This window comes from Anabrus simplex, chromosome 4, assembly GCF_040414725.1.
Source record: "Anabrus simplex isolate iqAnaSimp1 chromosome 4, ASM4041472v1, whole genome shotgun sequence".
Taxonomy (NCBI): domain Eukaryota; kingdom Metazoa; phylum Arthropoda; class Insecta; order Orthoptera; family Tettigoniidae; genus Anabrus; species Anabrus simplex.
The window spans coordinates 214,367,427-214,392,119 of NC_090268.1; the positions used below are offsets into that span (position 1 = coordinate 214,367,427).

A 24,693-nucleotide genomic window follows, 5' to 3' on the forward strand; every position below is an offset into this window, starting at 1 on the left:
AGGGACAACTAAAGCTTCCCTGGCGGCTGGGAAGACGGACGAAGGCAGCAGCAGTCGTGGAGCCTCCAGTCGTCATAACTCTTATGCCACTAGGGACAGGTTCTGAGTCTGTCAAGAAATGTGTGATTATTGATGTGCAGCAGCATTCCCACACTAAAAGATGTCACGCACAGGCGTCTTCTGAAGAACTCAGCACATACACTACAAGTCCTGCAGCGATCAGGGAGTTGTGACGGAAGCAGGATTGTGTAGTCTGGGAGCTCCTAGTGACAAACCAGCACGTAGGCGACGAATGTGTGATTGCCGTCTTGCTTGAGGAGAGGCTATAAAGCAACTCGTGTGCTGCATACGTGACTGAGCAGGCCTATTCAGAAACCACTCTGCTCACCCTGAATGGGGAGAGGGCTATAAAAGTTGCCCTAAACATGTCGGCCTCAATACAACCCGACTAGGAAACCGCGCCCAGAGGGTACACCATAAGCGGTCAAAAGAAAATAAAGATGAATTTTGCAACCTGGAACATCCATACTCTAATGGATAATGATACAGCTAATTAGCCAGAAAGGAGATCGGCTATCATGGCTCGTGAACTAAAAAGATTTAACATCGATACTGCAGCACTGAGTGAAACTAGAAGGCCCGATGAAGGACAAATTAAAGAAAAGGAGGTGGATACACTATCTTCTGGAAAGGTAAAAACATTCATGAGCCCCGCATTCATGGTGTTGGTTTTGCCATTGCAAACGAACTTGTCCCTCATCTTGATGAACTTCCTTCTAGCTTAAATGAAAGACTCATGAGCTTACACCTCAAGCTCACCAACAATCAACGAGTTACAGTAATTAGTGCCTATACGCTGACCCTCACTTGTGGAGAAGATGAAAAAGAAGAATTCTATTGCCAACTTGACATACTTCTAACAAGAATATCCCAAGCTGACAAAATCATTCTCTTGGGCGACTTCAATACATGAGTTGGTAGAGACCCAACACTATGGCCCAAAGTAATTGGAAAAGAGGGAGTAGGGAATTGCAACTCCAATGGAACCCTTCTGCTCACGAAGTGCTCAGAGCACAATCTAGTTATCACTAATACCCTCTTCAGACAGAAGGATAAATTTAAAACATCATGGCAACAGCCACGGACTTGCTGGCATCAAATTGATTACATAATTGTACGCGCCCGAACCCAACACGATGTATTAATCACAAAGGCTCTAACAAGTGCTGGCGACTGTTGGACGGACCACCGACTTATATGGTCTACAGTGACCCTTCATATCCACATGCAGCGAAGGCAACAGATAAAACTTACGAGACCTAAAATGAACACAGACCGTCTCAAGGATTATAGCACTAAGGCAAAATTTCAACAACTCCTAGGTGATAAACTACCAGAAGAATATCCTGAAAGCACTGAAGAACACTGGGTAACATTGAAGACTGCAATACTATCAGCTGGTGAAGAATTGGTAGGACACCTTAGGGTCAAACACCATGACTGGTTTGATTAAAATGACTAATAGACAAAAAGAGAGCAGCACACCAAGCTTGGAGGATCAATCCTAGTTCACTCTCTAAGAAACGAAAATATCAAGAAGCAAAAGCAGATGTTCAGGGAAAAATCCGTGTTCTGAAAAACAGTTGATGGACGATGAAGTCTCAAGAAATGCAACATCTAGCAGAAACTAACAACACTAGAGTTTTTTCAGCATGATAAAAACTGTATTTGACCCAACAGCTCAAGGACTAAACCCTCTTAAATCTAGGGATGGCTCTACTCTTCTAAAAGACAGCAATTCCATTAATGTACGATGGAAAGAACATTTCCATGAACTACTGAACAAGGATCCAGAGATCAACAGAGTAGAAATTTTGAAAATTCCACAAAAACCTACAAAATCTCATCTTGGTGAAGTTCCTTCATTACAAGAAGTTGAAAATGCTATTAAACAGCTCAAAAACAATAAAGCTGCCAGATCAGATGGAATTCCTGCTGAATTTTTCAAGGAAGGTGGACGAATTCTTGCTGAACATACATTAATGCTCATAGTCAAAATATGGAACACTGGAACAATACCTCCTGATCTCAGAGATGCTCTAATAGTTAAAATCTTCAAAAAAGGAGACAGAACTGACTGTGGTAACTACCGTAGAATTACCCTTCTGTCTACTGTTGGGAAAATACTTGCTTGAATTCTATCGAACCGCCTGATGCCTCTCGCTGAAGACTGCTTACCTGAAATTCAGTGTGGATTTCAACCCAATCGCAGCACAACAGATATGATTTGCAGGAGAAATGCAAAGAACAACATCTCCCTCTGTACATGGCATTCATAGGTCTTGCCAAAGCCTTTGATTCGATAAAAAGAGATGCCCTGTCGAAAATCCTAGCAAGAATAGGCTGTCCTCAAAAGTACATATATATTCTTAGATTGCTGCATGATAATATGAAGGACATGGTTCTTGTCAACAATAACACAGGAGAAAATTTTGAAATCACAGCAGGTGTGAAGCAAGGTTGTGTGATAGCTCCCACTCTGTTCTCAATATTTGTTGGGATTATGCTTCATCTTGTTGATGGGAAACTACCAAAAGGCACAGAAATTTAATACAGGTCTGATGGAGGTTTATTCAATCTCAGTAGACTATGAGCCAAGACCAAAAATTCCATTATCATTGAACTTCAGTATGCTGATGACAATGTTGTTCTTGCACACTCTGAACAAGATTTACAAGCAATTTTAAACACATTTGATGAAGCTTATACAAATATTGGCCTAATCCTGAACATCCAAAAGACGCAGATCCTTTACCAACCTGCACCCAACTCCACCTCCGTATGTCCTACAATCACAGTCCAAGGCAAAGTTCTGAAGAACGTAGAACATTTCCCATACCTTGGCAGCCATCTCTCAGCAAATGCAAATCTTGATGATGAGATTCAACACCACCTCAAATGTGCTAGTATGGCTTTTGGTAGTCTTCGGGTAAGGGTCTTTCATAATCATAATATCAGCACTCAGACCAAGCTTTATGTGTACAAAGCTACCGTTATACCATCTCTTACATATGGATGTGAAATGTGGACTACCTACAGAAGGCACATACGATGCTTGGAAAAATACCATCAACGTTGCCTGAGAAGGATACTGAGGGTGAAATGGCAAGATCGACGCTCTAACATCAGTGTTCTGGAAGAAGCTAACTCCACTAGCATTGAGGCCATGATCATCAAGCACCAACTTCGTTGGACAGGCCACATCATTCGCATGCCTGAATTCAGTCTCCCAAAACAAATTATGAACTCCCAGCTAAAGGAAGGTCACAGAAAACTTGGAAGAGCACAAAAGTACGACAAAGATGCGCTAAAAACCAACATGAAAAACTGTCAAATCAAAACTAACAACTGGGAAGCTACTGCACATAACCGCATAGTCTGGCGTCGTAATGTCTGCGAAGGCTATGTGCTTTACGTTGCACCGACACAGATAGGTCTTATGGTGACGATGGGATAGGGAAGGCCTAGGAGTGGGAAGGAAGCGGCCGTGGCCTTAATTAAGGTACAGCCCCAGCATTTGCCTGGTGTGAAAATAGGAAACCACAGAAAACCATCTTCAGAGCTGCCAACAGTGGGATTCAAACCCACTATCTCCTGGGATGCAAGCTCACAGCTGTGTCTGGGAAGGAACTCACAGCTTCGAGCAAGAAAGGCGAAGAACAGAAATTAACAAGCGCAGTGCAAGAAAACAACGTAAGCTCATGAAGAAGAACCAAACTACACAGCCAGTACCTAACAGAACAAATGATTGTCAAAAATGCAGAAAAATCTGCGGTTCTGGGAATGGCCTCTTCAGTCACTTAAGATCTCACAAAAACCAAGTTCTTCAGGAAGACAATCATACTCGTCTACGAGGGATAGCCCATCAGAGAAAAGAGTATGAATGTCTTGCATTTGACTGTGCTTTTTCAGCAGTTGGTGGTTTGCAACTCGATCTGTAACCGGAAAAGGGAGAATAGGAACGTAAGTGTATAATTTAGACCGTGATAGAAGTTTTTTAGAAACTGTTTGGATCTTTGTAGACTTACCCTAATATTGGAAGTGTTACTCTTTCCTCACATTTCTCGGGAGTAGTCTCCCAGCTGCTGTTACAGCTCTCCGTCTGGTTTTATACTGATGTGTGCAAGTTGGAACACGTCCGCTAGTACAGCGAGATGGGGAGAGAAGACGTTTTCTCAACCACCATGTTGCTTTCTGTTTCCTGAGGGCAGGGGATTTCAACTGAGTATCAGGGGATCCAAGTTCCTTTATGCTGATCTTTGAATTGTCGTGTTTCCTTCCTAATATCTTCAGGTAGATTAAAATGTGCTCATAAAGAGGATTCTTATTTGCGAGGGCGTCGTTCAGGTTTTTATCCTTCTTAACGAGCTGTTCTAAATAATATGGAGGTTTTCAAGACACTTCATTAGTTTACCTCACTCTACTCATGATTGTAAGGTCTTGTTAAAACTGTGGCCTGTCATGCCCACATGGGTCCCCCTGGCTGAGAATCTTCTGTGTCTTTCGGTGTTGACAAGCTCCTGGTACCTGATATTAAAACTCCGTCTGGATTGTCCTATATAGGATGCTGCACAGTGGAAGCAGGTCAACATGTATATCCCTGAATTAAGGTATTTTCATTTCTTGGGAAAGTTTACCATTTTTGGTTTTTAAAAAATCTGTGTTCTGTGTTGTTTGTTGAGAATGCAATTTTGTAGTAATATTTCTTGAACAGATTTGTCAGTATCTAATCAGAGATGCCAACATTCAAGAAAGGCAATTCATAATGCAGCCGGTCTCGGAGGGGAGGGAAAGGGGGGGGGGGGGGGGGTAGAATTTTTTTCTCTTTTCGAGATCTTACTAACTTACATATCATTGAAAATCAATTAACATACAATTCAACCAGATGTAACATATTCAAAGATTGGCATATAAAGAGTCTATGATTCTTAACTGTTAAAGTAACAGGTGATCTGCAGTTCACATCTGAGTGGAGGTTGAAGGATCATTTCTTTTGTTGAGTGCTGTAGTTGCTCCCTTAGCAGCTTGTAGTTCTTGTTTGGTAAACGTACACTGGTCACATGCCTTTTTTTTTTCATCATGTGCATCCTGTGCACTAACAGGGCACTTAACAGTTCGGAGTTCATATTAGCACGGAATACAGTCTTGTTCTTCCACATCATGCGCACCTGAAAAATCGCTGCTACACACACTACACAACACGTGTGAGTGAAATTTTGAGGAACGCAGTAAACAGGTCCATTCTTTCGAGTATTCCTCCCGAAATTTTTGAACTATTTTTGGTTTATTACTAGCACCACTAGTCAAGGCAACGTAATCACACGCATTTTCCTGCACAAGAAATAGCTTCATTGTTTCAAACCTTTCATAATTCGTAACACATGATTAGCATTTATCCTAGAAGAGCAATATATGTAAATTCGGCAACCAAAATCGCAATAAGTATAGTACGCGAACTTTATCTTGAGCCCTAGTTCCCATTCGGCACTATGGAGTTCAGGGCTTAAGAAAAGGTTCGCGTACTATACTTCTTCAACGGTCACGCACACAGTATTCACAATTAAATGGAGTTTGTCACCACTTTGCCACCAAAACAAAGACAAAAGAACTCTCATACTTGCATGGAAGTCTGATCATGTGACGAACAAAGACAACAACTCTGCAAGATATACCACTTCACAGGTGCCTATATTTCCGGTACTGGAAGAACACAAAACTCGAAATATTCTTAAACGAGGGACAGGAAAGGGGTATAAATGATTAGAGAGAAATCTGAAAATAATATTCTGAGAAATCAAGCTGTAAAGGCATTCCTTGTGTATCCTTTTGTACACTTCATACACTTAGATTTAAAAATCAACAAAGAATCTTAATTTGTGGTGTGTGATTCATAAAGGCATAATTATGATGGGTAATTCACAATTATTACGATTGAATCATAATAGTTGGCATCTCTGTATAAATGTTAGGGTTGTTGTAGGTAAACCTTTATTTCCTTACAATCATAAATAGATTGAACAAAGGTAAACTAATGAAGAATCTTGAAAACATCCATATTTATTTAGACCAGCTCATAAAGAAGGATAAAATTCTGAACGATGCCTTCGAACATAAGAATCCCCTTTACGAGCACATTTTAATTTACCTGAAGATATTAGGATGGAAACACGACATTACAAAGATCTGCATAAAGGAACTTGGATCCCCTGATTGTCAGTTGAAATCCCCCTGCCCTTAAGGCGGGTACTCACTAGGAGGCTGCAACATGCAACGCAACGGTTGCTGCAACCATATTTTTCTAATGAGTACGCCTTGAGCTTTGTTGCTGCAACCATTCACAGTGAGGCGCACTGTGATCCATCTGGTTGTCGGTATTCCGGCGAACACAAAGCAGCGCGCAGTGTGTTCGTTGACGTGTTCCAGGCATATTTTTTAGTCAGGGCGCGCAGAGGTCATGGAGTGGACTGAGGAATCCTGTCTAAATTTAATAGAATTATATCGCAATTCTACATTATTATGGGACCCTTCAGTGAAGTGCCAAATGATTTCAATATCAATGACGTCTCATACAAAAACAAAAAAAAACAAAAAAGTTTAATGAAATGAAATAAAATTAAACGAATCTTACCTCTCTGTGATCTTTTAATTTGCTGATGATAGCTAGACACACTTGTGGTACAAATTTACTTATGACTACCGGGCGAGTTGGCCGTACTTGTATCTGGGAGATAGTGGGTTCGAACCCCACTGTCAGCAGCCTTGAAGATGGTTTCCCGTGGTTTCTCATTTTCATGCCAGGCAAATGCTGGGGCTGTACCTCAATTAAGGCCACGGCCGCTTCCTTCCCAGTTCTAGCCATTTCCAATCCCATCGACTCCATAAGACCTATCTGTGTCGGTGCGACGTAAACCAAATAGAAAAAAAAAAAAAAAACTTGCTTGGATATTCTGAAGAGATACTGCAAGGTGGTGAAGCTGTCACCAGTGGCTAATAATCTCAAAGTACATACCAATTTATCTTGAACAGATATAGCTTTTCAAAATTTCCCTTGTTTTTATTTTCGGTTCAACCAAATTTAATAAATACTCAAAATCGGTCAGTGATATATGCGTGAAATTCTTAAAATATCCACTTATTTCTTGCGATTTCAAACCCAGAAGCAAATTGGAATTAGCTTTACCTTTGTAAAAGTCAACTTGCCACCAATGACGGGTATGCTTATAGGTAATGCAGCAAAATAAACACAGCACTTGTGACGAGTATACTGGACGACATTGTTGCATGTGTCACAACGAACGCTGCGGAACTACTGGTGTTCGCATTAAGGTTTGACGAACGTACACATTATACAAGTCTGCAGCAACCTTTGCGTTGCATGTTTCAGCCTCCTAGTGAGTACCCGCCTTTAGGAAACAGCAAGCAACATGGACGTTGAGGACACTCCTTCTACCCCTACCTCCCCACCTTGCTGCAATAGCGAACTTGTTCCAACTTACACACATCAGTATAACACCAGACGGAGAGCCAAAGCAAAGGCTGAGAGACTACTCCCGATAAATGTAAGGAAAGAGTGACACTTCCAATATTAGAGTAAGTCTACTGTACCGTTTTCATCGTCCTGATAACGGAATAAAGGTTGTCATGCGACATTAAAAGTTTGCCATGCACAGTAATGAGATCGCGAAGATTACGTAATTGGGCCATACATCTGAAAAGAACGCATATATTAAGCGAAATAGGCCGTGATTTCAGAATATATATATAATACGAACGTAAAAAATCAAGGAGGCCATGCACGTGACGGCGAAATAAGTATGCCTATATCACGGAGTGAGACGGAAAGTTATAAAGGATCCATGCGGCCGTGACAAAAATAATAGAAGGTTTTTAAAATTGTTAAAAAAGAAGAAGTAGGTGAACAATAAAAAAACGGTTATGCAAAAACTACGTAAATTTATCCACGAGAAAAAAATAATCCTCAGTAAAGAAGAAGGGAGATATTGCTGTTATTACGGGCTGAAGAACCTGCACAGCGAAGAAATATTTGAATTACACCTATATCTGAATAAATATCGTGATGGAAAATCAGAGCAAGTTGAAAAATATCCGGACAGTAGTCGGAGTATAGACCGAAGGCCGTTACAAATTAATCAAGTCGAGTTTAACGCATTATAGGTTGATAAGCTGGACAAAAGAAATTTTTAGAAAGCTAACTTGATCATTTTTACCTGTTAAACTGTCGCAAGGAGTTAATATTGAATTACTGTCTTAATAACCTGAATCAGAGATATAAACTAGATTCTCATTCTCAAGAGTATGGACGTGAAATTAATTGCCATTTTGGAAATGTTTCTTTCACATATGACTGACGACTACAACATAAGAGGCTAAATCGGAGGTGGAGCCGACTTTCCGACGTAGACCGCCCAGTTGTTTCTACTATCCCAGGTCCCAAAACCACAACATGATGGTGACGTAACGGATGTTGGAGACGATCTACGCAGTCCTAAGATGACAACATCGAAGCCAAAGCCAGTCATCTAACGTCAGCGATCGCAAGCTTAGTTCCAAAGAATTACTTTATTATCTTGAAATTAATGTGCAGTAGGTGTAGTATTCATATATTTGTAGTGAACATTGGTATGTTGTTTTTACGTAGTTCTTCGTCATAAAATCTAAGTCGTTGCCATCTTTGCAATGAGATTGTCCTTGTTGATTTATTATTATGGGAGTAGGTATTTCTTCCAGAGTTTACAATCAATGTCATAATATAGGAATGTTTATGATTGAACAAGGAGAGATTTAGAGTATGATTTTCAACCATTAAGGAATTGAAGCAACGTATACAAAGAGACGTATCCCAGATTTAATATTTTTAAAGAAGGTAGTTGATTTCTGAGTAACTAATATCTGATTGCTGTTATGACGCGATGACATGTGAGTAAACATTAACTTGTTTAGTTTATATATGTGTTTCATTTTCAGGTTAACATGTTTAAGTGTATTATATATGAAATCTAACCCAAAAGTGTACCGTTGCAGTACATTAATGAGATGTTAAGATGATTTGCCGTCTTGTTGGAAATGATAAATGTTTACGTAGGGAAGTTACGATTTGAGTGGCATGTTGATGTGGATTTACGAATAATTATTCGCTGAGATATGTTTGTGGGAATGAATAATGATATATTATGGTAATTAATATTGATAAATGGAGAGATAGATATGCTTATGGATAATTTTGGCGGTAAATACGGCGTATTACTGGCCAATGGTGATGTTTGACACATGCGGCAAGATATTAATATGGTAATGCGAGATATATTGGGTTAGTGGTACACGAATACAATGAAATACATCGTAGATCTCGTATATGGGTTACCGTAAACTGTCTTCAGATTAAATATCCAAATAAGAAATAAAAGAAGGGAAACTTGTTGTCTTCATAGAGAATATATCAACGTTGTATTGAATATTATTTGAAACTTTGGTGTTGAGAATGTATTTAATTCATAGAACAATTTCATAATTTAAATCTCTACCACAATTAGATAAAATAGGTTACCAAATGCATTCCTACGGAATTTTTGATATCTGATTGGATATTGGTAAAACCATAAATCATGTTAGGTATAATTTCTATTTGAACTACGATTAATAATTATTCTTTACACGATACCTACATTTAATTTTAAGATGTTATTTGAATATTTTAACCAAATGACATGGTCAAGGTGACCAATATTTCTCATTTAATGAACTATATATATTTGAAATAGCTAGTTTGAGCTGATATATATTTGGGACTTACTTGCGATTGCTAACGTTATAACATCGGAAGATACGCGTGCTATTGACAGGATATCAATTTGATAATGATGAAAATAAGAATTTTTTTTTTTTAAAGAAAGAAACAAGAACTGATGGACTTAGATTTAACATATTTATTATGAAGATTACTAAGGCTTAGGGACTTAGATTTATTTTTAACCCAAAAATGTTGTACTACGTTTTCAACAGATAGAATATGTACTTTCGATTTATGTAATTAAGAGAATTTATCCTTTATTTTTGTGATGCGCATAATTGATGCAAGAAGAATAGTTGAATCAGATCGAAGATAGATTAAATTTAATTTATTTTTTTTAGAGAGGAGGAAGATAATTGATGTTGATAAATATTATCAGATTTTCTTTTATGATTCTAGAATCATGAAATAAATTATAGATTATCCAATTTAGATGTTATTATTTTAGGAGATAGGCTAATATCATTAGGATATAAATTATTTTGAATTAATTCATTTAAAAAATATTTTATTTATTTTTTTCTTTTCTTTTCTTCGAATGATTGGACTTGGAAAACGTGATATTGATTCTGGAGGACGAATGGTATCGATGGTTATTTATTGAGAAGGAAACGTGGTGTCTCAGTTGATCTCACGTAAAAATAGTATGGTTCGCATAAGCAATTTAATTATCCCTGAGAGGTGTCGCGTGGCAATTAAAGGATTATCATATCAATAAATGTAATAAGAAAAATGAAGATCACGATATCGCTTAAATTCTATGATGCGGTAACTGTTTATACAATGAATATTAGAAGCGAGCATAGCTACCGACACATAGCATCATTTTTATTAAATGCACTGATCCGTTTAATGATCTTTAGAAGTGATTGATGGTTGAGGGGAAAATAGCCGGAGCAATTGATAGGTCGCCCAATATGGTGCAAGAAAGAAACCCCCTCAGGATGGTGCACTACAAAGATCTAAACAGTTTAAAAAAAACATCTATCATGGCCTAAATTATAAACTTGTGAGCAGCATGTGTTAAGGGTTGTACCCTTAGCATTTGCTGCATATTTTGGGAGACTGAATCTCCGCTTTTGAGTCATTCCGCCGTGTGGTAGGTGAGGAGCATGTGTGTTTCTACCGAGAAGAGTTTTATTTTAGCGGCCTCATTTGTGTTGATTTCATTGGAGTTTGTCCATGTCCCTACGGTTGATGCTGTAGACGAGACTTTTATATCGCAACACTCAGTTTTGACTTGTCTTTTATGATATGACCGCGCTGAGGATTCTTTTGTGTCATGTAATCTTTTTCAGAGACCAATGTTGAGTTATGTTTTGAAGGTAAAAGCCTATTCTATTATTTTCTTGAATTTTGTGTCATGTAATTTATTTCAGCTAACCATGCTGATTTATGCGTGACGTTGTAAGGTCCACCAGATGATTAGTTTTGTGTCATGTAATCTATTTTAAGAACCTATGTTGAATGGGAAGTGATTGCTCAAAGTGTAAAATTCATCTCATTAATATTTTCCATCGAGGCTGTGTGCGAGTGAGAATTGCATAAATGTTGAAGGTTTCTTTTGGTGATGCCTGGAAAATATGACATGTTTGTTTTTTGATGTGTGTATATTGTGCAAATTAAGTGGTTTTTATTGGGGTGTGATTCCAATCCACATTTTTTTGGTGTTCATGGTAAACTCATTATCGAGGGGTATATATCGGTAGGATGTTTTACCACTTAGTGTTGCTTTATTGTGTACAGTTAGATTAGTTATTTTCACCCCAAAGCGCATTAAAACATGTCTTTTCATTAAGGTTAGGGACTCCCACTGCAATGTTAAGTGTGCAGGAAAGGAAAAATACTCATCTAAAGTGGAAAGAATTAACAAACCAGCCAGAAGCATAATGTGAGCATGCAGGCCACAGTGTTAAAGTGCTAAAGTTTAGGGATTTTCTTGCTAAATGTTATGTATGTGTGTCGGGCATGCACTTGTTAAAATGTAATATATTTTTGATCCTCAGATGAACTCTATAAACAGTGAGAAAGATCAAAGTCATTTTTTTGTCACATTTGACGATTTTTGCTATCTTTCGTATTTTCTTGTTTATTTTAATAAACACGTTTTCCTCTAAACTGACGTCATGCCTTGCCTTGTATGATTTATAGCTATTAGTTGATCTCGTCTTGTCCATATCAGGTATATGTTCCCCATCAAATTCAGGATGAAATATTTAAGTTATTTTTCGTAGTTCGAACTGAACACGCCTGGGAGCGGCTGACTAGTCTAGGGCAGATTACCTTGATGATAGAAAACGGGGACAACGTTTAACAAACGCAGTCAGTTTTTGCTCGGTTGTGTCTAGGTGTTCAGTAATGAGAGAGTTTTCTGCATCTTTAGTAAAATGGTTTTTAGTATTCAATATTTTCCTTATGCGACTGCAAAGCCAAGAACTTCGATGACCACTGGTGTACTTAGTCTATTGATGTTCTGTTCTAGGCCTTCAATTCGTGATTTTGGCCAGTGCTGCCATGGTGGTTCTCTAGGTATTCGGTTCATTGATCTACTTGCAGATCTCTCTTTTCTCCCATTTGCTCCGATTGCTGCCAATGCAGCATAGTAGATTGAAGTGTGTACCTGGAGGAATGTCTTATGTTTCTAAGTATGTTAGTAGAACGTTTGTATTCAGTGTTTCAATTATTTGTGTGAATTACTTGGTTTGATTCTGGCTGGGTAGTATAAGCCTGAGTGTGGGATCTGTACCTTCAAACTCAATAAGTGCTCTTTGGAATTCATCTTCTGTTTCAGTTTGCTGTTCATTTTCTGCATTTTGTTGGTATTTGTAAACTTCAGTTTCTTGGAGATTTTGTGGGCCCATGGTGTTGGTGTAGGGTGTGTGTCTGTTCATTCCATTTGCAATTCTTTCATAATTGAAGGTTCCAAGGGATCCATTAGCTCAGTTTCAATTTCCTGTTGAATCTTACTAAGAACTGTTTCTGGTATGAAGTTCTTAATGACAATTGCACGTCTTTGATCTGTTATTCGTTGTTTTTAGACCTGTGTGTTTGGATACTATGATTTAAAAACTATGTATAGCCTCTGTTGATAATCTGTCATGTCCTTTTCCAACCTGGTAACTCTATAGTAAGCCCTCACAGAATTTTCCCATTTCATTTAAGTACAAACTTTTCGCACTTTGGTGGTTGCATCTTCTGCAAAAGCACCTTCAGTGGTTGTTGTCATGAGGTGTTGCGCAACACTGTGTTCCTTGGCTTCGGAGACTGTAATTTCTTCGAGATTCCTCCCGGTAGAAGCCCATCAGCTCACCATCCTACCACCACTGGCTTGCACACTGTCACTCCTTGAAGTGGTTCCAAAAGGAGCCTGGCGATCCTCAGGCAGCGATTTTTTTCCGAGGTTATCTTCCTTTATCATTATCTCCATAAAACTGTGTCATGTTTTATACCTACCGCCAGGTATAAGTGAAATGTAGATCACGCATCCTATGCAATGCAATGCGAAGAGTGCAGGTTGCCCTTTTTACGTATTTAATTATGTCAAAAATAGCAAACAAACAATGCATATTATTATTAACTTCACTGGCCACATTGGACCACTCTCTCTTTGAAGGTTGTACTGTTTGGTTCTTGTGATCTGCCCAGTACTTTTTCATTTGTTCTGATTGTAATTTCCTCAATTCGTCTGAAATCACTATGGTCCTTCTCTGCATCATTTCTGTTGAAAATTTGTGAGTCTTAAGAAGGTTGTTAATTTTATTTTTGTTCTCCGCATTTGCTATCTCAACTCCAACTGCTGTGAGATTTTGCTGAATTTCGTGGATCCATTGTCCTCCCTCCTCCTTTCCTAGATTTTTTATCTCTAGTTGTCAAAAAATCCAGTTTCCCGGCAGTCACAAGACGTGAAACAAATATAAGACTCTCTCCTACTTCATTGTGCTGGTGACTGGGTCAATCTCTTTATAGAAATTTCATTAGGAAGGATTCTCCACATTCCTTCAACCTGCTATTTTTTTATTTATGCAAGTTCTGATGATTCTTCTTTCAGTTTTAAACAGCTGATCAGTTCTTTTTTTTTCAATTTGGAGCAGGATTTAACAAGTGTAAGTGGCTTTCGGGAGAGTTATGGTTTTATAGTGTTGGATCTTAGTATCTACCGACAGGCATTTCTTATTACCAACACTTACTATTTAAATTAGCACTTTAGAGTATGGTTTATCATAAAAATAACATCTAATAGATACTCTCTATTTCAATTCCATACTTTACACAGTATTTAACCTAAAATCATTACATAAAATACAGTGATGAAAGGAGGTTCCACAACGCTCCACTGGCTCTGCCCCTTCTTACCCCTCCGCTCTCTGTGAACAGTATACTATGCCCAAAACTTTCCGTTTGCCTCTCGATGATCACAGTTTTGAAATAGTGTTTGGAGACAACAGATATAGCATCAGCAGTCTAGACAAGTACAGAAGTTTTTTCATTATATTAATACTTGTAAATCAATATTTGTCAATACTAGTTCATATTTGCACCTAACTCTCTATCAATGACAAGTTTACGTGTGTAAACAATACTGTACATATATACCCATGTTTTAAGTGATTTGATAGAATCTGAGGATGTTCTTGTAGAACGAAACATGTGATTCTTTGTATAATGTGTGTATTTTTTACAGGTATGTTTATAGTGTTATAATTTATATTTAAATTGTGTGTTTGACAGACTGGAAAGTTTTTACGTTACATTTTACTATGTCGACACTGGAAAGTATAACTTCCTTCTTTACAAAAACCATTTCTTATTATACGTTGCCCATGTTAGAAATTGAGCTCTTTTCATTTTGTTAGTTCTATTTATCCATGTTTCTTTCTCGTTTAAGTTTTGTGTGATGATATCTCCAAGATGAAAAAAAATGATAACCTACAACCTGTTTTCCAGTCATTGACCGGGTCAGGGATGTGACGAATGAAGCATATATAGGCTGTTAGTACGATGGGGTCGCCACTCCCAAAGTGATTTACTGATGACTGATAAATGCTATGAAATGAGAATGGAGACTGTTGCTGAAATGAAAGATGACAGGGAAAACCGAAGTACCCGGAGAAAAACCTGTCCCGCCTCCGCTTTGTCCAGCACAAACCTCACGTGGAGTGACCGGGATTTGAACCACGGTATCCAGCGGTGAGAGGCTGACGCGCTGCCGTCTGAGCCACGGAGGCCCCCTTCTCCAAGATATTTGTTGATAATTTCTTACTATAAAATCTTTTGACATTTCTCCCCTTGGTATTTGTGTTGGTTAAAGTTAGTTTGATGATTTTTATTAATTTGGGATAAAGACTGTTTAATTTGAGGATATTTAAAAGTGTGAATCTATGGATACTATCATATGCTTTTCTGAAATCTTTCAATGAGATAAAGAGATGTTTATTTCTGCACTTAAAATATTTCATTATTAGTTTCCTCATATATTGTATATGTCAAGAATATATTTCCCAAATATAGCTAAATGAGTAATTCACTAATCCACCGAATAGATGAAACGACATAGAATACCTTATCCTCGGGCAGCTAGCCTCAACTTTTAGGCTGACAATGATAGTACTTTCCCACTAAACCCCATCACCTGCAGCCCCAAATACAGTTTTTGTACCTTGACTCCATCTTGGATATCTTGCAGAGTAATGACTGTCCTTTCTGAACTGCAGCTATTAACTTTGGACTGGATCGCCAGCTGAAGACTGTTGAGAGCAACACGTGCATCTCCATCACACATCTCTGCCAGCCAATGAACAGTTGCCTCATCTATCAGTAATCTGAAACAGGAGAGCTTATGAGTAGTTACGGTCTCTGACAAGGAGGTAAGACCCTTAAGATTAAACAAAACTAACAGAGGCCAAGCAAAGTAGAGGTTTACTCCGAAGTCTTTGGAACAGACACAAAGACCGAGTTGAGAAACACAATTCGAGAAGTCACAGGGCTCCATAATTGCCACGCATTATCTGCAGTATGGGACTGAGGCTGATAAGAATGTTTGACTTCTTAGCCCTCTGGCATCCTAAGTCGGACTTGTAAATTTGTGGGAAAATGGTGGATAAGCTTTACCTTTTATCTAACATAACTATTCCTCTGTACTGTGGCAACATCTACAATTTACTTCTTTTGTTTTAATATACATTTAATTGCTTCCCATTTTATGATTTGCCATTATGACGAAGTGCTGGGTATACTTTCCCCAAGTCTTTGCATCCGTAATACTGTACATAAATTTAGGTACTCAAAAAAATGAATCGCTGCATCAAGATTGATCCAAAAATAATAAAAATTAAAGGGTATTGTATAAATAATTTCATAAAAGGAAAAGGAAGCCTTTCAGAGTTAACAAGACAGTCTCCTGCACTAACTATGAAACCTGCACATAAGTCAGAGAACATTTGTGGAATGGCCCCTCTACAACCTACCAGCAGCCCTGTAACTGTAACATTGTTGAGGGCATAAAAGATCTTAAAATAGTTCTATTGGCTCGCAGATCTACTTTTCTTGATTGACCGCCTAATCTTTATCAGGTTCAGAGCAAACGGTACAATCAATAAATCCTGATCTAGTTTTCTCAATCGCTACAATGTCACTTAAATGTACTCTGATTTGCCACAGGTACATCCTCATACAGCCTGACCTGAGGTTCTCTTGCTTCTCATTAGATTTGTTCAAAATGAAGCCATACTTTCCAGTGTTGACTCAGTTAATGTCTGCTTTTCAGTCTGTCCAACACCTACAATATTATAACTAGACCCCGGATTTCCATGCAAATGCATGTTTTTAAATAATCTAGTTACACTTCTCAAATTTTGCAAATATTCGTTTTATGACTTAACGATTCCAAACAACCACTCCTTTTCCGTGCATGTTTTCATGTTTTGGCCTTTTTAGCAAAAAATGCATGCATAATGCATATTTTGAATATTTTGGATTTAATAGCGAATATTTGGACGTTTATATTGCATAACATGACTTTTCTTCCGACTTTGGCGCATATGTAATGTTAAGTTGCATGATAGTGTCTTTTATGAATGTTGGTTTGCAGAAGTTGGGACCGTTTTACCGCGTTATATGTCTGTTATAGAGAGACGGATAGAATTAGAATGTATTCATGGCATCCTACCTGACAACCAATGTTAGTACATACTGTATGAATCCTATAATCCAATTAGCCAAGCACTTTCTTATCTGTTGCTTGAGAAACGTTCACGTAAGCAGGAAGGCCTGGTGCTGACCACTGTAATTCTTAGAAATAAGGTATCCCAGTATAAATTGCTATAAATTGAACCGTAAATTGTGCATTACTAAATGACGGCTCATGTTTTTCATCTATATTAGACGAACAAAACAAAACTTGTATCACATTTCTGTGACGCCGCGTTACTGAGATAGTGACTTACAAACCTTGATTTTGTACCGAACCCTCTTTTGTTGTTATCCTGGCATTCCCTACCTGGAACTCTCACTTGTCACACGTATCAGGCCAAAATGATTGAGAGGAAGAAGGCAGTTTGGGAAGTAGACTCATGCACGCTGCAAATTGCAGTTTTGTGTTGGACTGTGTGTGAAGTGGTGTTGTCATGCTGCCTGTTAAAAGTGCAAGAAGAGACCTCGTGTCAAATGGATTGAAGGAAAGGAATTCCTAAGAACGGATGGCGATGCATCTTTATTGTAACAATCACAATAAACTACAAGTACCCGTCTTTTCTTTTACTTATCTTTAATAGTTTATTGTCCGGCTTCATGGCTAAATGGTCAGCGTGCTGGCCTTTGGTCACAGGGGCCCCGGGGTGGATTCTCGGCAGGGTCGGGAATTTTAACCATGATTGGTTAATTTCGTTTGCACGGGGGCTGGGTGTATGTGTCGTCTTCGTCATCATTTCAACCTCATCACGACGCGCAGATCGCCTACAGGCGTCAAATCAAAAGACCTGCACCTGGCGAGCCGAACATGTCCTAGGACACACCTGGCACTAAAAGACATATGCCATTTCAATAGTTTATTTTCTTTCAAATATTTATACTAGGCAGTGACCCACTTTATTTAAATTTTACTATTTCTGGAAAATGCACACGTAAAAAGAAGGACACATGTTTCGTTTGCAGATTAAATGTTCAAAAAAGTTTTAAGTTTATCTACATATAAGTTCCGTTTCACACACTGCAAAAATGAAACAACGAAAGGAAACCAAAATGGAATGTGTCCCAACATTTATTACCACAACACCAGCTATGCCAGGCCCAAAGCATTTTTATGGATTTATATGATGCTCCACTGGGGACGAATATACCTCTTGAGAAACTGGCAAACCCCGTACTGAAATAGTTATTAGAGAAGTATACATTATATCCCAGATCGAACAACCTTCAGAAAAAAATAGCTTACAATTATATATGCACAGGCACAGAAAAACAGATTTTTATCAATTTACTTTTTAAAATGTTCCTCAATAATATTATTTGGAAACGTAAAATTAATTTTTGAAAAGAGGTAACCTCAAACTTAGTTTGTTTAACTTCGAATCTTTAGCTGTTATTGAAGACATTCAAACGTGTCTGCGTCGCCATAAGACCCATCTGTGTCGGTGCAGACGTAAAGCAAGTTGTAAAAAAAAAACAAAAAAAAAAAAAACGTGTCTGCGATCATCGCACGGAGAAGTAGCTGCAGCAGCTAGAGATATGCTGAACAAAGTCATCCGGTTCAACCCTGATTTTGAATTCATCAGGCTTATAAAAGATATACTGTATGGTGAAAATGCAAAATTTGTACAATTTGACCTCACTTTGTTCCAAATGTCTTCATTTAAGTATGTACCTGTCACTTCTTGTGACATAGAAATATTATTTTCTGTGTTTAAAAATGTACTGACAGATAAACAGATGAGCTTAAGTGAAGACAATTTGGAGAAAGTTGTCGTACAATGGTTCAAAAGGAATCGAAAATGTAACCATATGAACTGAATTTTGATAGTGCATATTTTCCACTTTATTGTGCATGTTTTGCTATATGATAGTGCATGAATGCATGCATATTTTAAGATTTGATAGTGCATGGAAATCCAGGCTCTAATTATAACATATGTAATAGTATGTAGTGAGAAATCTTCTCAGTGAGCTTTTATGACCGGATGCCCTTCCTGACGTCAACCTCATCAGGGGTGTTGAGGTGAAATTAATGACGTAGCATATGATAGTAGGAAAGGAGAGGGTGAAACCTGGTGCTGGCACATAGCCTACTCCTGTCGAATAGCATCAACAGCGTCATGTGCCCTGATTCCATATGAACACTGCGGAGAGGTTTGGAATTTAATCCAGGCTTTTGGCACGCAATCTAGTGATTACAAATTGTATACCACCAACTCTCCTACCCTGCCAGTCAACATTCTGATGGTGAAATATTTTTCGACCAACGGTACTGGAACTGGCTAACCATGGTGTAAGACCATACAGACTTGATGCCTTGATGATCAACGGCCACCAGGCAGGCACCAGTTATAATTTATTTCCTTTTATAAAAAAAAATACAATTGTATGTGCAATGTGTCCACTCTCCATTTTACCCTTTCATGATTTTCCAGCTCCCTCTGCAGATGTTCAAACCCAGCAAGGACAGTCCGATTTTTGAAGGTCATAAAAAAGTCCATTCAATACTCCATTTCATACAATGACAGCATGTATAAAATCTCTAGCGACACACTTGGTGTTTATAAGACAAAATTATCTAAACCTACACCACAGATTATCCAATGCATTTGATATGCAGTTGACACAGCAATTGTAGCAGACTCCGAGGAGGAGTTGTCCAAGATGCCGATTGTATTGTCATCAGTATTGTCAGACTCACACTTAATGTTAAGACGACCAAGGTATTAGTTGTGAGTAAACATCCTGACTAAATTCACACCAACATCAAGCTTACTGACATGGTAGTGGAACAAGTCATCTGTTCCCCTTATCTAGGCAGTCTGATCACCAATGATAACAGGAGCATCAAAGAGATCAGAAGGCGAATAGTGCTTGCCAAACAGGCATTTAGTAATAAGATAAATCTTCTAATTGGCACAAATTTAGATTTTGAAATTAGGATGAAATTTGTGATGTCTTTTGTATGGAGTGTGCTATTCTATGTCTGTTTCTGTGATTCCATATTTTTAAAAGATCATTATCGATCTCCACCAACCAAGGAGGAATAGTTTTGAGACTTGTGAAGTGTAGGATAACAAACGTTTACAGATTCTTTCTCCTGGCAATCTGAAGGGGTGAGTGTAAAAAGTTATCCTTTTCTGGATTATGGTCGGTATCTTTTCAGTGTGATTATTATTATTATTATTATTAATGTGACTATTTGGTTACTTTTAAGAGCCTACTTTATGTGCTTCAAACTGATCTTTTAGGGCTAGAAAATCTGAGGTCTGGCTATTACACATTTATTTTTATAAAAAGATGAATTTGTTATGTGTGTAATGTGTTTCCTATACCTCTTTCATCACTTTCCAGTTCACCAATCTGTACCTCTCATCTCTTTTCCTTCAAATTGTAATTTCATATTTTGTTCAGCCGTTCTTTCTAAATTCTGTCATCCTGCCTACCATAATGATTTATTTTAGCCTTCATCTTTTTCCTGAAGAGAACGATGACTACGTGAAATCTTCACCTGTTTCTCAACAAGGTGGCTGCAGTTTGAATGCCCCACCCCAATGCACATGGGATTTTTAAAATGAAAGCCATGCTCCTGTGTTTCAGTAGATCTCGTAGTTAATGAGCACAAGATTAACCCATTTGCCTTGTATAATGAGGCAGCACAACCACATCTTCCTGACCTCAACATGAATGAAATATCTTTGCCAGAGCACAGATACATTTCTGCTTGTAGTTTGGCTACTCCAGTACCTCCAGTATTTAAGGTACCATTACCCTTTGTTTAGAAAAATGAAAACCTACAACCTGTTATCCAGTCATTGACCGGGTCAGGGATGTAATGAATGAAGCACGATGTACGATGGGGTCGCCACTCCCAAAGTGATTTATTAATGAATGATAGATGCAATGAAATGAGAATGGAGAGTGTTGCTGGAATGAAAGATGACAGGGAAAACCGGAGTACCCGGAGAAAAACCTGTCCCACCTCCGCTTTGTCCAGCACAAATCTCACATGGAGTGACCGGGATTTGAACCACGGTATCCAGCGGTGAGAGGCCGACGCGCTGCCGTCTGAGCCACGGAGGCTCCCTTTGTTTAGAATTAGCAGCAATATGCAAATATGGTTTGAAAATCAGTATGGAGAAGAGCAAATAAGCGGTGATGACAAGAGGAGAAAGACAAGGAAAATGAATTGTTAGTATCAGGGGACAAAACCTTGAGGTTGTTGAATGCTTAAAATATATGGGAAGTCAAATAATGTAAGGTTTGATAAGATCAGCAGAAGGGTGCAAGTGGGAAATTAATAATAATAATAATAATAATAATAATAATAATAATAATAATAATAATAATAATAATAATAATAATAATAATGGGATTCAAACCCGGGTCCCATGTGACCAAAGGCCAGTATGCTAACCAATTAGCCATGGAGCCGGGCAAAGAGATAATATATGAGATGCACCATGCCCCTATAACTCATTAGAACCATGTGTTGCTGTCTGGCAATGATTTTCTCACTTTTTTCTTTTAGTACTGTCAGCAACAAGAAAGAATCAAGTAATCACATTTATTTAATTCTAAAATCTATTGTCGTGACACAAGGTGTGACCTATGTGTTGGTGCAACGTAAAGAAACTTGCAAAAAAAAAAAAAAAAAGTTTTGTTTTGTTCATCTAACAAAGGCAAAAAAAATTAGTGGTGAATCAGTAATGCACAATTTACGGTTCAATTTATAGCAATGTATAACTGGGACACCTTATCCCTAAGAATTACAGACCGGGTGGGTTGGCTGTGCAGTTAGCAGCGCACAGCTGTGAGCTTGCATTCGGGAAATAATGGGTTGAAATCCCACTGTCGGCAGCCCTGAAAATGGTTTTCCATGGTTTCCCCATTTTCACACCAGGCAAATGCTGGGGCTGTACCTTAATTAAGGCCACGGCCGCTTCCTTCCCAATCCTAGGCCTTTCCTATTCCATCGTCGCTATAAGGCCTATCTGTGTCGCTGCGACGTAAAGAAAATGGCAAAAAGAGAAAATAATTACAGAGATCGACGTGAGGCCTTCCGTCTTACGTCAATGTTTAATCATACAACAGATAAAGTGCTTGGTTAATTGGATTATAGGACCTTTACCATATGTACTAACTTTGGTTGTCACTATCATGCAAGTTAACATTATATACGCGCCATAGTCAGAAGAAAAGTCATATTATGCAATATTAAATGTTCATACGTTCTTATTAAATCCAATATCTTCAAAATATGCATTATGCATGAAATTTCTCCTTAAAAGGCCAAAACATGCAAGCATGCACATAAAAAAGAATGGTTATTTAGAACTGTTAAGCAATAAGAGGAATATTTGCAAAGTTTGAGAACTGTAACCAGGTTATTTAAAAACATGCATTTGCATGGCTTTGGTGATGAAGTTCCTGAGGAGGATGATGGGGAAGACAAGGAGAGACAGAGTAAGAAATGATGAAGTCAGAAAAGAGTTAGAGGTAGAAAAACTGAGTGACAGGATGGATAAGAATAAATTGAGATGGTCTGGACATGTTATGAGGATGGAGGAGGGAAGTATACCAAAATAAGTCTTGGAGGCTAAAGATACACGGAAAGAAGGCAAGAGGGAGACCCAGAGCAAGATGGCCAGACTCTGTCAAGAACGGTGTGAAAAAGAAGACTGGACTGGAATACAATAATCGTAATTATTACTGAAGAGGAGGCAGAAGGAGAGGCAATGGTGAAGAAATGTCATCAACACCCCCAACCTCGCAGAAATGGACAAGGGGAAATGAAAATGAAAAAATGATGATTCCCTTAAATATAATCATGTTTTAATGTAGGCCTTGTCTGTGAATGTGAATTAATTCATTATGAAACATTGTTTGAAAACTGTCTCCCATTGGAGATAGTTCAATTGGATTCAAAATATTTTTTACAGTGAATCATGCACATTTTTTTTCAATCATGTATGTGACTGCCTTCCCTGCGAACCATGTGTCCTTGCCGCGGTGGGGAGGCTTACGTGTCCCAATGAAGCAGATAACCGAGCTGCAGGTGCAACCATATCGGATGGGTATCTGTTGAGAGACCAGACTAAGGAATGGTTCATCGAAAGGGGGGTAACAGCCTTTCGGAAGTTGCAAGGGCGGCAGTCTGGATGACTGACTGATATGGCCTTGTAATAATACTCAACATGGCTTTGCAGCGTTGATACCGCTACACGGCTGAAAGCAACAGGAAACTACAGCCGTAACTAACTCCTGAGGACATGCAGTTCTCTCTGTATGAATAATGTACTGATGATGGCTTCCTACCAGGTAAAATATTCCAGAGGTAAACTAGTCCCCCATTCAGATCTCCAGGGAGCGATCATCAAAAATCAAACAGAGGAAATGCAGGAGTTGGTTTAATAATGAATAAGAAAATGGGGCAGTGGGTAAGCTACTATGACCAGCATAGTGAAAGAATTATTGTCGTCAAGATAGACACCAAACCAATGCCCACCACAATAGTGCAGGTCTATATGCCTACTAGCTCAGCGGATGATGAAGAAATCAAAAGAACATATGAAGAGATAGAAGATTTAACACAATATGTAAAAGGTGATGAGAATCTAATTGTGATGGGGGACTGGAATGCAGTGGCAAGTCAAGGGAGAGAGTGGAGAGTGAAATTTCTAGATCCTAATTGGTGGGTAGGAGATAGGGATCTGCGCTCAGATGGCCTTCACTTAAACCGCAGTGGTACATATAAGTTAGGAAATTTGTTTAGACGGGTTATAGGGAGGCACATTCAGGGAAACAGGGTGGCCTAGGGAGTGGTGTTAAGGGAACAGGGAACTGGAAATCAAGTAGGGATGACATAAAACTGTTAGTGCTCAACTGTAGAAGTATTGTAAAGAAAGGAATAGAATTAAGTAATTCAATAGATATATACTTACCAGATATTGTAATAGAAGTTGAATTATGGCTGAGAAATGATATAATGGATGCAGAAATTTTCTCACGGAACTGGAGGGTGTATGGCAGAGATAGGATAGGAATGGTAGGAGGGGGAGTATTCATTCTGGTGAAAGAAGAATTTGTAAGCTACGAAAAAGTTAAAGATGACAAAAAAGAAATTCTAGGGATAAGGCTCATCTCTAAAGATAATAGGCAACTTGATGTTTTTGGAGTTTACAGACCAGGAAAGGGAAGTGCAGATGCTGATTCAGAATTATTTGATAAGATAATCAGCTATGGGGGAAACGTTAAGGAAAGGAACGTGATTGTAGTGGGTGATCTCAATTTACCAAATGTCAATTGGAAAAGTAATGCGAACAATAGGAAGCATGACCTATAAATAGCAAATAAGTTAATATGGGAAGGGCACCTGATTCAGAAAGTGATGGAACCCACTAGAGGGAAGAATATTCTAGATGTGGTGCTAGTAAACCAGATGAGCTCTATAGAGAAACCGAAGTAATAGATGGTATTAGTGATCACGAAGCTGTTTTTGTGTTAATTAAAAATAAATGTGAAAGAAAGGAAGAGATTAAAATTACGACTATTAGGCAGTACCATATGACTGATAAAACAGGCATGAGGGAGTTTTTAATAAGTAAATATGATCGGTGGAAAACGGTAAATAAAAATGT

The 24,693-nt window shown here is 38.4% G+C and overlaps 1 protein-coding gene across 2 annotated transcripts in view; it reads right to left on the reverse strand.

Annotated features, from left to right (window-relative positions):
• LOC136872577 (ATPase WRNIP1) overlaps positions 1-24,693 on the reverse strand; it is a 135,170-nt gene that overhangs the window by 76,893 nt on the left and 33,584 nt on the right. For both annotated transcript variants that reach the window (XR_010859956.2, XM_067146379.2), the window contains exon 5: positions 15,525-15,687. Coding sequence is in view for 1 of the 2 variants with exons in the window: in XM_067146379.2 (XP_067002480.2) it covers positions 15,525-15,687 (163 nt within the window). In the remaining variant the exon portion in view is untranslated. The remainder of the gene's footprint in view (positions 1-15,524; positions 15,688-24,693) is intronic.